This window comes from Lepisma saccharinum, chromosome 1, assembly GCF_977018435.1.
Source record: "Lepisma saccharinum chromosome 1, izLepSacc3.1, whole genome shotgun sequence".
NCBI lineage: Eukaryota > Metazoa > Arthropoda > Insecta > Zygentoma > Lepismatidae > Lepisma > Lepisma saccharinum.
Window position 1 is genome coordinate 184,633,956 of NC_139229.1, and position 14,331 is coordinate 184,648,286.

Here is a 14,331-nt window from a genome sequence, read left to right on the forward strand (position 1 = left end):
CAAAGATGTTTTTGAAATCACATATCACTCATGTGCACTACTTATCACCATCAGTAAGCATTTTGTGTTCATTTACAGGGTGATCCATTTGAGATGCCAGAAAAGTAAACCTCGTCTCAGAGAAAGAGAGAGAGAGAGAGAGAGAGAGAGAGACGGTTTTAATTTTATCCAAAGTAACAAAAAATGAGTTTTCTTATATCCATAATTTTATTTTTCACCATCGAATTAATAAAAAAAGATTTATACACAAGTAGTATGTAATATTGATGTAATATTATAAAATACACAAGTACACTGCAACTAATTTATATACGCATAATGTATCATACTATTTTTAAATACACATATAGATGTATCTAATAAGTTCCACAAAATATTGTTCTGTAGCAATAATATGATATTTATTTTTGGATCACACATTAGAAACAACAAAGTATATTGCACTGAATTTATATAATTTTAACATTTCAACAACATTTTAAATTTAAGAGTATGTAAATACATATTAACAGTAAAATAAAATTGGTAAAAAAAAATACCATAAAAATCTAAACGCTATATTTAACAAACGCATTATTTTTCTTTAGCTACTCATTTCTGCTAATAGTAAGAACCATGGTGTTTTGTATATAATATTACAATTTATTAGTCAATAATTGCTAAGTAAACCCTTACTAGAAGTTGGCTATAATTCAAGTACACATCGTGTCAATGTTTTTTGTAATAATAGCCATATATATTTTTGCACATAATGTATTTTTTCTACCTATACATTTACTGCTATATTTGAAAGCTGTTCTTGAAGCATATAGCAAACAAACCTTACTTTTTGTGGAAAAACATTTCACCTTGTCAAGCTCTTAAAAGTTTATGCTGTTTCGTATCAAATTATTTAATTAAAAAAGGAGACAGAGTTAATAATCGAATGTCAATAGTAAGTTTGTGTGCAAACGATAAAATCAAGTATCTTGTTTGAAGAAAATACGATCGGTGTGGCACTGTAAATGAAGCCATATTGGGAATATATTTTTGAGACTTCTTTAACTATATTCAGTTTATTTTGAACACTATTTTCCTTCAACCCTATAAGCTTACAGCTACACTTAAATCACTGTATGAAATAGTTTCTTTTATAAATAATCTATTCATAAAAACTATAGAAATGGAAAGAGGGTTACATACACCATGTTGTACTTTGGGAATTATCACAGACAGAGAGTGTTCAGCACTACAGATTTAATAAGAAACGTCTCTACCAATTAAGATTGCATAAAATTTTAAATTTTCTTGTATCATTTAAATATATGTACTACGTAGATATGTTACTACAAAAACACTTTGATCGAAACACTGTAATGAACATGTAAGGAGCGCGTTAGCTAAGAATCAGACGAAAATTGAATGAGAAATGATGAAAAATTAATATATACATATATTCTATATAAGAAAATTTGATCCCAAGTGTTCATAAGGATTGAATTCACACATTCGGATAGTTGAGCTAAGATAAGTAAGAAATATCTTTGGAAAATTACGCCTTTTGATAAGAAAAATGTACCCATACAAACAGGTATTACAATGACTTAATGACCAAAGTAGTTATAACCCATTGACATTAAGATGGATCTAAAAAATCGAACAGATATGCAAGTCTATTAGCTTTCAGGAAATTCTTACATGATGTGCTGATTTCATTATACATATTTCTCGTAATGTTATGTGGAATTGACATTCAAGGCAAAGTCTAGAAGACTCGTACACTTAAGTATATTCACAGTTTCTTGGAAATATAGCATACTTTTTTGTTGCTTTCATTACGTCCATTTATTTCTAATACGTTCCCGGAACATTTGGCAAATCAATTTTAATTAATAAAATAGTAAAATTTAAAAAAATCTAAAAACGATTTGAGAGATTATTGAGCACTTCAACATGTTAGTTCCAACTTTTTTTATAGACTTCAAGTGGGACTACAAGAATAAGAGAAAACTTGCGATATATGTATCAAATGTTATATAATTTTCAAAAATAAATAGTATAGAGTGTGCAAGTCATATATCTTTATGTTTATATCGCTTATACCCTTCTGAATTGAGTTCACAACTCACCACATCACACACCTTATACGAAACGAGAAATCACCTAGTTATTACACTTCTATGCTTACATTAATTTATTTTACTAATGATCAAGATTTTTCGGTTAAATTCTGGAAACATTATTTACACACATATCGCTTATTTCATTTTGCGATGAGCCTAAGTTTAAACAGTAGGATATTATTTCTCAGTGCATCTCTTTCATTTATAACTAGCAGCTTCCGTTTCTAATCTTGATTAGAATCGAAATCCGTTGTCAGAGAATTTTGTTTGGGTAGGCATGTGAGTGAATGACATATCAGATGGGATCCGATTCGATGGTTTGACTACCATGTATGTCGTTATATTACTATAAACACAAAAATTGTTAAAATACTTATTTCCCTTTATCTGAAAATGTATAATCTATCATCACACTGTTACATAACGTCGTTCCGCTCAGCTGCTGATGTCCCTGCGAGTTTTTTCTCCCACTATGAAAAATCATTCATGCCATTGTGGAATTAAAAGGCTGGATTTAAAGTATTTAGCATTCGCTTTCCCTGAAACCACACTTTGGCGTGTTAGCCCGAGTCACTCCGCGCAAAATATCAATCGAATTCAGTTAAAGCTACATAATCACGCAACATGCGTTTAATAATGTCACGCAATCTCAATATCTCTCTTACTACAAAATATGTAACGTCCCACCAACACCAGGTGCAAAACATCAATAGAAACTACAATCATGTTTTTCCCATTTGGAAAATTTTCGAACCAACACGTTATGTTTTGTATTAGTATAACATTAAACTTCGACAAATCACAATAACAAGAGATCTAGTAGGCATACTTCTCAGACCCGTAGAAAATCTTGATATTTCATGAACTTATCTCTGTTAGAAAAGCTTAAATTTTAAAATTATGGTAATCTTGTTAAACAGTTAATATTTATTCTAATAAAGATTTTGTAAAATCTAGCAAATCGATGTGAATGTTTAAGTTGTCAGGTTTTCTTAGCATAAATAATTCATTTGCTGTGTATTTATGCTAAGGGTACCAAACGTAACAGACCTAACATAACAACGTAGACTTTCCGCGTCTGACGTCAGAACACGAAGTTGTACTCGCGTTGTCCAATCAAGGAGACCCAAGGGGACAAACTGATCTTTATTTATAAAGGCGTTTACATGTTAGAATTTTAGTAATTTGAGTAACTAATTGAAATACAATTTAATTTAATAAATTTTATGATGCATACATCATATCATTTCACTAAGTATTGTAATCGCAAACACATTTTCTGCAATGTAATATAATTACAACAAATTACGAGCAAAATTTAACTGTTCAAGACGAACGGAATTCTTCATATTTACAGGGCTTCAAAAGAATCTACAAACAAATATATTAAATTCAATTTCGAGCATATAACATTAAGTATATTAAAACCTCCAACAATTTTTATCACTTCGAACTGCAGGTTTTTCCTTTCAGGTTTTACAAATTATTTCAATATTATTTACATATTTCGCTTCAATTCTCTTCAAATCTTGTAATTACGTACAATTTTCTACCAAACACTAAACATATTTATTCTAAATTTAAGTCACACAAATCTATATCTGACACACGTATATAATGATTTAATATTGGAAGTTGCCTATTAAGGATCTTGGTAGGAGACGTTAGTGGATTGTCTACGCAAAGATAGAATGGGGCACTTTTTTTTAAAGCTTTTGGAATGTTTCTTTGTTGGGCGTTTCACTCTAAAATTGGTCTAAAGTTTGGTGTTCACAGCATTAACTACTTTACAAGTATTATACAAAATTACCTTGTTATTCGAATGGAATAATCAAATTGAGAAGAAATGTCAGACCTCATTATATCATTTCCATAATGGAGTGTTGAATATTTTTAGCGATGTACTGCGACACAGCTAAAAATTCTAACATTCACAACTTAGAATGCAATTCCGCAGAATTGTGAAGAGAAGTAAAATGACTATTGTAGGTGAAGTTTGGCTAGTTTCAACTATGTAACCTACATTGCAAACATCACACATCCCCTCCCCTTGATTTTTTGTTTGAGTTTTGAGGAGTGAAGAAAAAGAGCATATTACTTAAAGGCAAACATTTTCAAAATTGTGCCTAATTATTGAATTGCAGATCTATAAATGGTACAACATAATTGTGTTGAGTTTAGAAAAATATTCTATGCACAGTAACTTTTAAGTATAGGCTGTAAATTTTCCTTTTGTTCAATCTAAATAACTTTTAAAAAACTGTGTTGGTCAACTTTCTGTTTAAGTAGAAAATATTGATTTTTATGACAGTTGTGAATAATCACGTTTTTGGGTTTTGGAACAAAAAAATATAAATATTTCCAAAAAACAAAACACAACAAATTTTATATGAAAGTGTGTTTGTGGGTGCTAAGTATCTTCATTCTCGTGGAAATTAACATTTAGAGAACCTCAATATACATAGATGTCTCTTTTGTGTTTCCCCGAAGTAGCTACCTCTCTATGTGCCACGTGGGTGCATTACTTCATTTGGTTATTAACAGTGAGAGGAGTCAGTGAGGAAATTTTCAGGTTTGAGCAGGTCCTCTAGAAATACTGATCAACCATACAAGAACGCGATTGATTATTTAAGGATGAATTACGAAAGGAGGAACTGAGAATTGGATTATCAACTTTTGATTTGCCTCAAGCATTTGTCCAAATGTTACTTTCGCCATAGTCAACGTGGATTTACTCCTGCCAACGTTGTCGGCCTCAGTGGACGACTTCCAGAAGCCGTCAAGCAAGGTTCAGGGAGTCCCGATGCTGCAGAAGCTGCATCTAATCTTTCATGTGTGGTGTTTGTCGATTTGGTCCCCGGTCCATTGTCTATATGTGCGCGTTCAATGCTCACGTCCACTTTGTTCGGGGTGTTACTGGCCTTTACGACCATGAATTGCGTTTGTCGTTGTTTTGATCCACAAACTCCTTCATCAAATTCTCTTTTCTCAGATTTTGGCACGCTGATGATCTTCGTCGACATGCTGCTCGGCGGCGTAAATGAAAACGTTTCGATCTCCGGACTAACTGCGGATGTCGAAGGTCCTGACAAGAGTCTCTTTGTTATCGCTTTTATTCTTGAGCCCACTCGCTTACCGACAGCAAATGCTGATTCAGGCACTGGAGGGCTTGTGGGCGAAGCGTCCTCGCCCCTCCTCGTAGGTGAAGAGCATTGTGTGGTCAGCTCGTTCCTTGTTGAGCAAGTTCTTGTCGGATTCCGAGACATTGATGGATTAACGTCATGAGGTGTAGCCGTCGATTGGTTGGCACCGGTCGTGATCGAATGAATCTTTTCATTCACCAGACCGGGAATCATTGCTCTGTTTATTCCGTTGGATAAAACTTTTGGTAAAGATAAATTTCTTGACGAACCAGGAGAAGGTGAGGTATCTATTGGTGGATTTATTGCAGAAGAATCCGTTGAACCTATTGGTGAATTTGTACTTGAGGGTGACGAAGTTTTGTCAGTTGTGACTGCTACCGAGTTCTTGACAGCAACTTTCGCCGGAATTGACATCTTTGACCCTTCCACTGTACTTGGCGACGGTAGTCCCGAGATGTGAGCAACTGGGATCGCTATGGTATCTTCAGTGACTATGTGAGTCCCATCGCCAGATGTAGACTTGTCGTCGCTGCTTCCAGATGATTCGGGCACAGCAAATGGCGCACACTCTACCATGTTCACGTACGCTGCCTCGTCCATCACACGGCAGTTTCCCACGGAGGTCCCCGCTATGCTCCTCTTCCCGGGATTGCCGAAAGGAGGCGAGCGCAGAGAAACCACGGGATCTTCTTGCACGGGACTAGAAACGCTGCTGGTGGTATCTAGCTCCTGTCCGCAGCCTCCGGAACTCATGGAGGTGACGCGGTTGAAACTGAAAGCCTCCTTCAAGATCGGACTGGTGAGATCACTGGAAGGGCTGCTTGGTTCCGGACTCAACGGACTGGTTACGGACTGTCGCGAAGTTAACAAACCAACCAGAGGACTTGTGCGACGAGAAGATGCTGAACCAATGTGTCGTTTCCGAGGCCTCCACATCTCTCCCTCTGCTTCTTCATCCTGAAAAACAAATTGCAAGATTAGGTTTTATCAAAAACAGTACGGTAAGACAATACTATGCACAATAGGGTGTATCGAATATATATATATATATATATATATATATATATATATATATATATATATATTTCTTCGAAATTCAAAAACATATAGTACGCAAAAGTTGCATTATTGTACCAACATCACACAAAAAATTAGCCAAATTGAAAGATTTCTAGCCGCGCCTCTTCGGGCTTGAACTTTTACTTCTTCAATGATATCATTAAGATTGCACTTGGTGGATTTACAATGTATTGTGTAATTAAATTCTTGGTAATAGGTGAAGAAAATAGCTTTATGTTTATCTGCCCAGTACAATGAACCAGCGAGAATAGAAAATTTTTGGTCTATAGGGTTGGGAATGGGAAGGGGAAGGTGGAGCAGAGGCCAGAGACCGTCGTCGTCACACGCTACTGCATGGGCGAAGGGTTGCTGCCAAAGTGGTTCACGCGTTGTGGTAAAAGTTTTCACGTACACTTAATTTCAGCCCTGCATTGTAGTTTCGACATCGAAGTTTCAGAATTCAGTAGTGTTTGTGCTGAGAACAGATTTGGATGTGTGTGTGTTTGTAGTGACCATGGCTACCGCTAAATCATCTGTTCGTACAAGAAGCAATATAAGTACGAGTTATGAATCTCTATTTAGAACTCTTGTGCTTTCAGTTCCAGGACGTTACCTTCATACAGTGATGTTATGAGATGCTATAGACTTACTCGTCTAGAATTGAAAGGGGAGGGGAGCAAAGAACCAGCGATTCGTTCCATTTGTGAAGAAGTGGCAAAAAAGTTGCGAGAACTGTGGTTGCGATCCTCAGTTCCCACTGTTTCCTTTCATAGGATTACTAGTATGATAGATGAATATCGCAAAAGTGTCAGGCTATTTTGAAAAATGTGAAAAAATAAGCAACCAGAGAAAACTAGAGAAATTTAGAGAAGATTCCCAAAAAACTTTTTGATATTGCTAGTTGGAAATGTGCAGATTCAGTTCGTGCAGATGTGAAAAATGTAAGAAAATACCTGAAAAGAAGAGACAGTTTATTATAGAGGAAAATGGCAATAGTTACCGTCGATGTACTGGAAACTAAAACTCCTCTGAAAAGGGAAGAAAGGAGAGTAAGAAAACGTGCTGCCGTAGAAGATTATTTGCAAGAACCGTCGACCAATGGGATGGAAGCGACAGCATGTGATTCAGGCAGTTCGTCAGAAGTGGAAACCGTAAGTGACAGTGACTTTAAGTGGTCTTATCCCCTAGAGTCTCGACCAAAGAGGCGAAAAAGACAATATTCAACACAGATGAGGCCACCACTTCCAACTTTAGCTAAAGTAAAGCATAATACTGGTGTGACTGTAAGAAAGGTCGCTGCTATTGCTGCTGCCGTTTTAGAAGATATGAACATAATTTCACACGAAGATCAACAGAAAGTGATAGAAGCTAAGGTAAGGTTGAAAGAGAGGTTGCAAAAACCGTAGTTTAGTGCAAAAAAGAGAACTTAATGAAGGCATTAAACTTCAAAGTTTATATTTTGACGGTAAGAAGGATGAGACTGTAATGTTAAAGAAGATTGGCGATCAAAAACACGAAGAAACTCTAAATGAGGAACACTATGTGTTCGTTGAAGAACCAAACAGTCGATACCTTGGCCATGCATTGGTGTCAGGATCATCCACTGTTATTAACATTGAAAGTTCGATAATTCAGAAGCTGAAAGATAATAATGTGGACTAGATAGATCTGAGGGCAGTTGGTTGCGATGGAACTAATATTAACGTCGGAGTTCGGGGGGACTCATAAAATTTCTCGAGAACCACGTTCAAAGACCTTTGCAGTGGTTAATTTGCCTCCTGCATTTCAATGAATTACCACTTCGACGCGTGCTGAAGACAATTGATGGACACACAACAGGACCTTATACATTTTCGGGCCCTGTAGGAAAAATGCTCCATAATTGTGAGGACAGGCCAGTTACGAACTTCGAGGCTATACCTGCCGAAATGCCAGCCTTACATGTACAAGATTTGAGCTTAGATCAGTAGTACCTTCTGCAAATATGTCAAGCAGTAATAAGTGGCAAGTGCGACACACGTTTAGGAAACAAGAAGGCCGGAAAATTATCTCATGCTAGATGGCTTATTACTGCCTGTCGCCTCCTTCGCCTTCACATTTTCACAGAAAACCCAACAGAAGAACTGAAGATTCTTGCTAAGTTCGTTGTCAGGATTTAATTTTTTGCTCATCCAGAGAATTTGGTGCTCAGTATGCTGACAGATGATAAGCGTGAAGTCAGAGAAATATCTGTGAGAAGGATTTCAGATGCTCGGGCAAGAAAAATACATAAGTTCAACGTGCCAGAAATAAATTTCATGGCCGAGAACTACATCAACATGATAGACTTGGATGTGTGCTTTGCAACAGAGCCTCCCTTAGTTGCCCATTTGAATTCCGAGGACATTGAGAAGATGGTGGATGACCAGAATATTGCAGAAACAACAATTGCATCCTTCCCATGTCACACTCAAGCAGTTGAGAGACTGGTTAAAATAGTGAGTGAGGCTTGAGCATCTGTTTGTGGTGAAAGAGAAAGAGATGCTTATATCAGATCTAAACTTGATGCAAGAAAGCAGTTACCAACATATGAGAAGACATCTGATTATTTTGAGCAAAGAAAGAATTGAAACTGAAACTAAAATAGCAGTTTAGGGGAGGGACAAGTGGATGGATGGAGGGTGGGATGGAACTCGCTGGCAGCCACCTCCACGCGGTGAATTCTGGGTTGGTGCAACCTGCATCATTATACTACACTAGATCAGACATGCGAGCACATTAATATATTTTGGTTTCATTGCTATATTTGTTTATTGTTGTAACTAATCTAAATAGTTACATTTCGTTATAAAAGTTGCAGTTTGCACCAAGCGAAGAGCTGCAATTTCTTCCATTGGGCAGATTAACTAGACCCTTCGGGACGCGTGGCTAGAAATTCTTCAATTTTGCTAAAAAAATTGTGAGATGTTTTGCTACCATTACGCAACTTTTGCACACTATATGCTTTTGAATTTCTGAAAAAAAAATTGCAGGAGTTTTACGATAAACCCTAATGCACAATTATATATTAAGCCTGGGCGACAGATACATCCAGCTCCTGTCCACAGCCACTGGAACTCATGGAGGATGAAGGATTGGCCGAAAATAAGGCGAAAAGTAACAGACAAAACTGCTGTTTCTTCTGTCTCTTCACATTGTTGTTTATCACAGCAATGAGGATCAATGAATGAGTATACAAAATTGGTGAAAAAACAAAATGGTAAAACTGTGCCCTTATCGAGATATACAGAATATTCACAAACAGATACTAGGCAGAGTCAAAAAGTAACCATAATATTTTATTTATTAACTGAATATGTACTATGGTGTCTGGCGTAGACGCAGTATGCGGTAGCCAGGAGCGAGCTGCGCCAGTCAGAGTTGACACTACACTTTCAAACTCTCTGTTCTCATAAACCTGGTGAAGCGACACACAAGAATCCTCATACTACCTCTTCATCCTCCGATGAATGTTTGTTGGTTTTGTACTCTCACTACCCCCCCCCCCAAAGATTGATAACAACCCACTGCTCCTCTGTGGTGTATGTCTGTCTCCAAGGCGGTTCCCATCTTGCTGTGACCCTAACGTCACATTTCCCATCAGACCGCGTGCGCTAGTACTTACAACAGAAGAGTATAAATATCTGTCATTTTTATGTGATAGTAGTACAGGTGGCCCGGTTCTAAATCCTCATTTGGGGCTCGAATCATCATGTGGGGCTCGCAGTGGTGCCAACTCACCCCCCGAAAATTTCACCAACTGATATTTTGAAGCCTTTCATGGTGTATGTTAACCTCACAAGCAGTGTTGCCAACTCGGCGTAGCCTTTTATGGTGTATGTTAACCTCACCAGCAGTATTTCCAACTCGGCGTAGCCTTTCACGGTGTATAATTTTTTTAGCTTTTTTTTTGTGTGTGAGTGTACATGTGTTCGGGCGAGGCGTAGCTTTTTACGGTGTATGTTAACCTCACCAGCAGTATTTCCAACTCGGCGTAGCCTTTTATGGTGTATGTTAACCTCACAAGCAGTGTTGCCAACTCGGCGTAGCCTTTTATGGTGTATGTTAACCTCACAAGCAGTATTTCCAACTCGGCGTAGCCTTTCACGGTGTATAATTTTTTAGCTTTTTTTTGTGTGTGAGTGTACATGTGTTTGGGCGAGGCGTAGCCTTTTACGGTGTGTGTGTGTGTGTGTGTGTGTGTGTACATGTGCCCGGGCGAGGCGTAGTCTTTCACGGTGTATGTTAATCTTACTAGCAGTGTTGCCAACTCACCCCACGAAAATTTCACCAACTGATATTTTGAAGCCTTTCACGGTGTATGTTAATCTTACTAGCAGTGTTGCCAACTCGCTTTACAAAAACACTCGCTGAAATGGCGCTCGCTGAAATAGCGCTCGCTAAAAATGGGCGCTCGGGGTCAGTTCTCGGAGAGAGGTTAATTTAACCTAATTTTTTTTTTACCTCTGTCTTCCACATGTATGTAATGCGATTTGAGGAGAAGAGGGTGAATTAACCTTATGGCTGACAATGTTTTTTAAAATAACAATTCCTATGAACTCTGTAAATTTCCGAACATATGTTGTATTCACACTTTTACATATCTTCGAGTGTACATTACAAATCTGCAAACAGATTGTGGCTATCTCGTACCGTTTAAGAGATGAACCTACTTCCGGTCGCCATTTTGGATTTCCGAGCATAGGTTGTATTCACACTTTTACTTATTTTCGAGTGTACATTACAAATCTGCAAACAGATTTTGGCTATCTCGTACCGTTTAAGAGATGAACCTACTTCCGGTCGCCATTTTGGATTTCCGAGCATAGGTTGTATTCACACTTTTACTTATCTTCGAGTGTATATTACAAATCTGCAAACAGATTTTGGCTATCTCGTACCGTTTAAGAGATGAACCTACTTCCGGTCGCCATTTTGGATTTCCGAGCATAGGTTGTATTCACACTTTTACTTATTTTCAAGTGTACATTACAAATCTGCAAACAGATTTTGGCTATCTCGTACCGTTTAAGAGATAAACCTACTTCCGGTCGCCATTTTGGATTTCCGAGCATAGGTTGTATTCACACTTTTACTTATTTTCAAGTGTACATTACAAATCTGCAAACAGATTTTGGCTATCTCGTACCGTTTAAGAGATGAACCTACTTCCGGTCGCCATTTTGGATTTCCGAGCATAGGTTGTATTCACACTTTTACTTATCTTCGAGTGTACATTACAAATCTGCAAACAGATTTTGGCTATCTCGTACCGTTTAAGAGATGAACCTACTTCCGGTCGCCATTTTGGATTTCCGAGCATAGGTTGTATTCACACTTTTACTTATCTTTGAGTGTACATTACAAATCTGCAAACAGATTTTGGCTAACTCGTACCGTTTAAGAGATATTCCAAAATTATATATATATTTGATAAGCGACAACAACAGAGCCATCTCTGTACAAATGTTGGAACTCGATGAATGCTTGAGTGGGACAAGTTATTTTTTTTCAGTACGTCAACATTTTTAATTTTTTTTGCCAGTGAATAGGTTAGGTGACTTGCAACGACGAAGGCCTTCTAGCAATACGAACTTAGCTTATGCCGGCGTAATTCGCTAAAATATCTTTAAATTTGCATATTTCTCATACCGCCGTATCTTGTTCTATTAGACCTCTTCAAGAAAATCGCCAATTAGTGAAAACTAATTGAGCACAACAGCAAAAGAGGTGCTAATAGGGCAAGCATACAATGATATGGGGATATGTGAATTGTCGGTTTCTTCGATTCAGATAAATGGATCGAATTGAAACTGGGATATTTTGCATTTTTTTTATATGATAGCTAAAATAACAGAGATTTTGATTGGCTAATAATTTATAAAAACTGCAGGTTTATGCAGCTCGTTCACGATACCCTGCCTAGACATGGCGCGAAAATAAGAATATAGCCTGGATGGGATTTCTGGCTGCAGACAATGCTGGGTTTTCTATATACAGCTTGTCACCTATTTCTATGTCGATAATTTGAGTGGCATCTTCGGCATAGGCAGTCTCGCGACTTTCGGGGTGTGTGAAATCGACCAGCTCAACTCCTCTTATTTTAGGCTCATCGCCAATGTTCGTCACGGTCATGATTGGGTAGTGGGTTGCGTGAGGCAAAGACCAGTAGGAAACCTTGACGAACTGAAGTGTGCCAGCGAGGAAAAATTGATGATAAGCTTTTGCAGGAGTCAACATGTAGAGTTTGTAACCTGGATTGAAAGGGGAGGAGAACTCTCTGTTTGGTATGCTGTACAGTTCGATGACAATCGTAGACTTGAGATTGTCGATGCTGGCATTTAGAGTGTTTACGTTGGTTCGAACCTCGGTCTCTATATCCTCCAATCTGCCATTCACCGATTCCAGGTGTTCCTCGATAGCATGAACAACAGTGTCGTAGTTTGGTTTGATCTTTACATCGACAATAAGGTTTTTGAATTTTTCATTTAAGTCATGTAGTTGGGTGCTGAAATTAGCTATAGTCGATTCCTGACTTGCCTCGATACTCCCAATTTGCTCTTTCACGCTGGCAATAATCTGCTGCAGGCTTTCTACAAGCGTCAACTTGGAGCTCTGTATTACAAGGTCGTGGACCTGGGTTCTAATTTCCGCAAACAATTCATGCAGCTCGGTGATGTTCTGGTTGGTAGGTAAAGTCGCAACAGACCCCCGTATCGATTCAATTTCGGATTGGATGTTTTTGATGTCGTCGGATTTGAGTATTCGGTTGAGAGTTCTCTTCACGCTTTTCAATTCCTGAGAGGTAGGCAGGGTGGCCACCGTGTTTTGGAGCGATTCCAAAGCTTTTTTCACCGCGTCCAACTCGGAGGCATCGGCAGCAGCACGTATGCCTTCTTGCAGTTGTGTTATGTCATCCTGGGTGGGAGTAGATTGTTGCAGGGTTTCCAACTTAGTCTGTATGTCGTCGATCAAGTGATGGAAATGAGACAACTCGGATTCTGCATTCAGATTTTCCAGTTTGGCGATTTGCTGTTGAACGTTGGCCAGTGTATCCCTGATGCCCGGCAGTTTGGTTTCCAGCTCATCGTGAACGTTCGCCAGATCATTTCTAATGACAGCAAGTGCATCCTCAATATGGGTTATGGTGCCTTGCAGCTTCCCGAAATCCTCGTAGGTCTCAAGTTGGACTTTGATGTTGGCCACGCTACGGGCAATGGCATTCAGTTCGCTAGACGACGGTAGATTGTTGATAAAATCCTCCAGTGTTTGGAGTTTAGTTTTTACTTCGTTGATGGCCGCATGCAAAGCGTCCGTTTGTAGCTCAGCCTTGATGCTTTCCAACGTAGGGATTTTGAAAGATTGAAACTGTTCGCGCAATTTAGCAATACTAGCGTTCACGCGATCGTAGTCGTCTTGTGTTTTAATGCTCTGGATGATAGTTTGCAGTTCGGTCTGGATGTTGCTTGTTTGGTCCTGCAAGCGTTGTTTCAGCTGTTCAACGTCTGAGGTTTGCGTTTGTTGCAGCTTCAGAAGTTCGTTCTGCAGATTGCCCACACTCAGTGCCAGCTTGTGGAGATTGTCTATCGACGCAAGGTCGGTGTATTTTTGCAGCAGCGATTTTAGCTCTGCATCAATCTTGAGTACAGGGTCCAAGCACTGAGACTGCAAGCTAGCTATCTCGGACTGGAGGCTGGAGTTGAGCGTGGACTGGAGGGCCTGCAGATCGCTTCGCAACTTCTTGACCCTGACGTCGAGCATGAGAAGCTCGTCGCCATGGTCGTCGCGTTTCGTATGGCCAAAAATATCGTTAGGCATTATTGTTATTTATTATAGGATAGCTAATTTTCATTTCTATGAAAAAAGGGATGAGTTTGTCGTAGTCGTCCAAGAGCTCTATGTACAGGCGATCGCCAGCAGATACATCGTACGTGGTGGTACTGTTCATCCTATCGTGTTTGATGCGATAGATGTTCTTGCCGGAGGAAATTTTGGCCTCTCCTTTATTC

At 38.6% G+C, this 14,331-nt stretch overlaps 1 protein-coding gene across 1 annotated transcript in view; it reads right to left on the reverse strand.

Annotated features, from left to right (window-relative positions):
* Positions 1–372: 372 nt before the first annotated feature.
* Positions 373–14,331, reverse strand: part of LOC146005049 (uncharacterized) — a 107,836-nt gene continuing 93,877 nt past the window's right edge. The window contains exon 6 of the mRNA XM_083144196.1: positions 373–6,202. Within this exon, the coding sequence (XP_083000322.1) occupies positions 4,823–6,202 (1,380 nt within the window). The 3' untranslated portion in view covers positions 373–4,822. The remainder of the gene's footprint in view (positions 6,203–14,331) is intronic.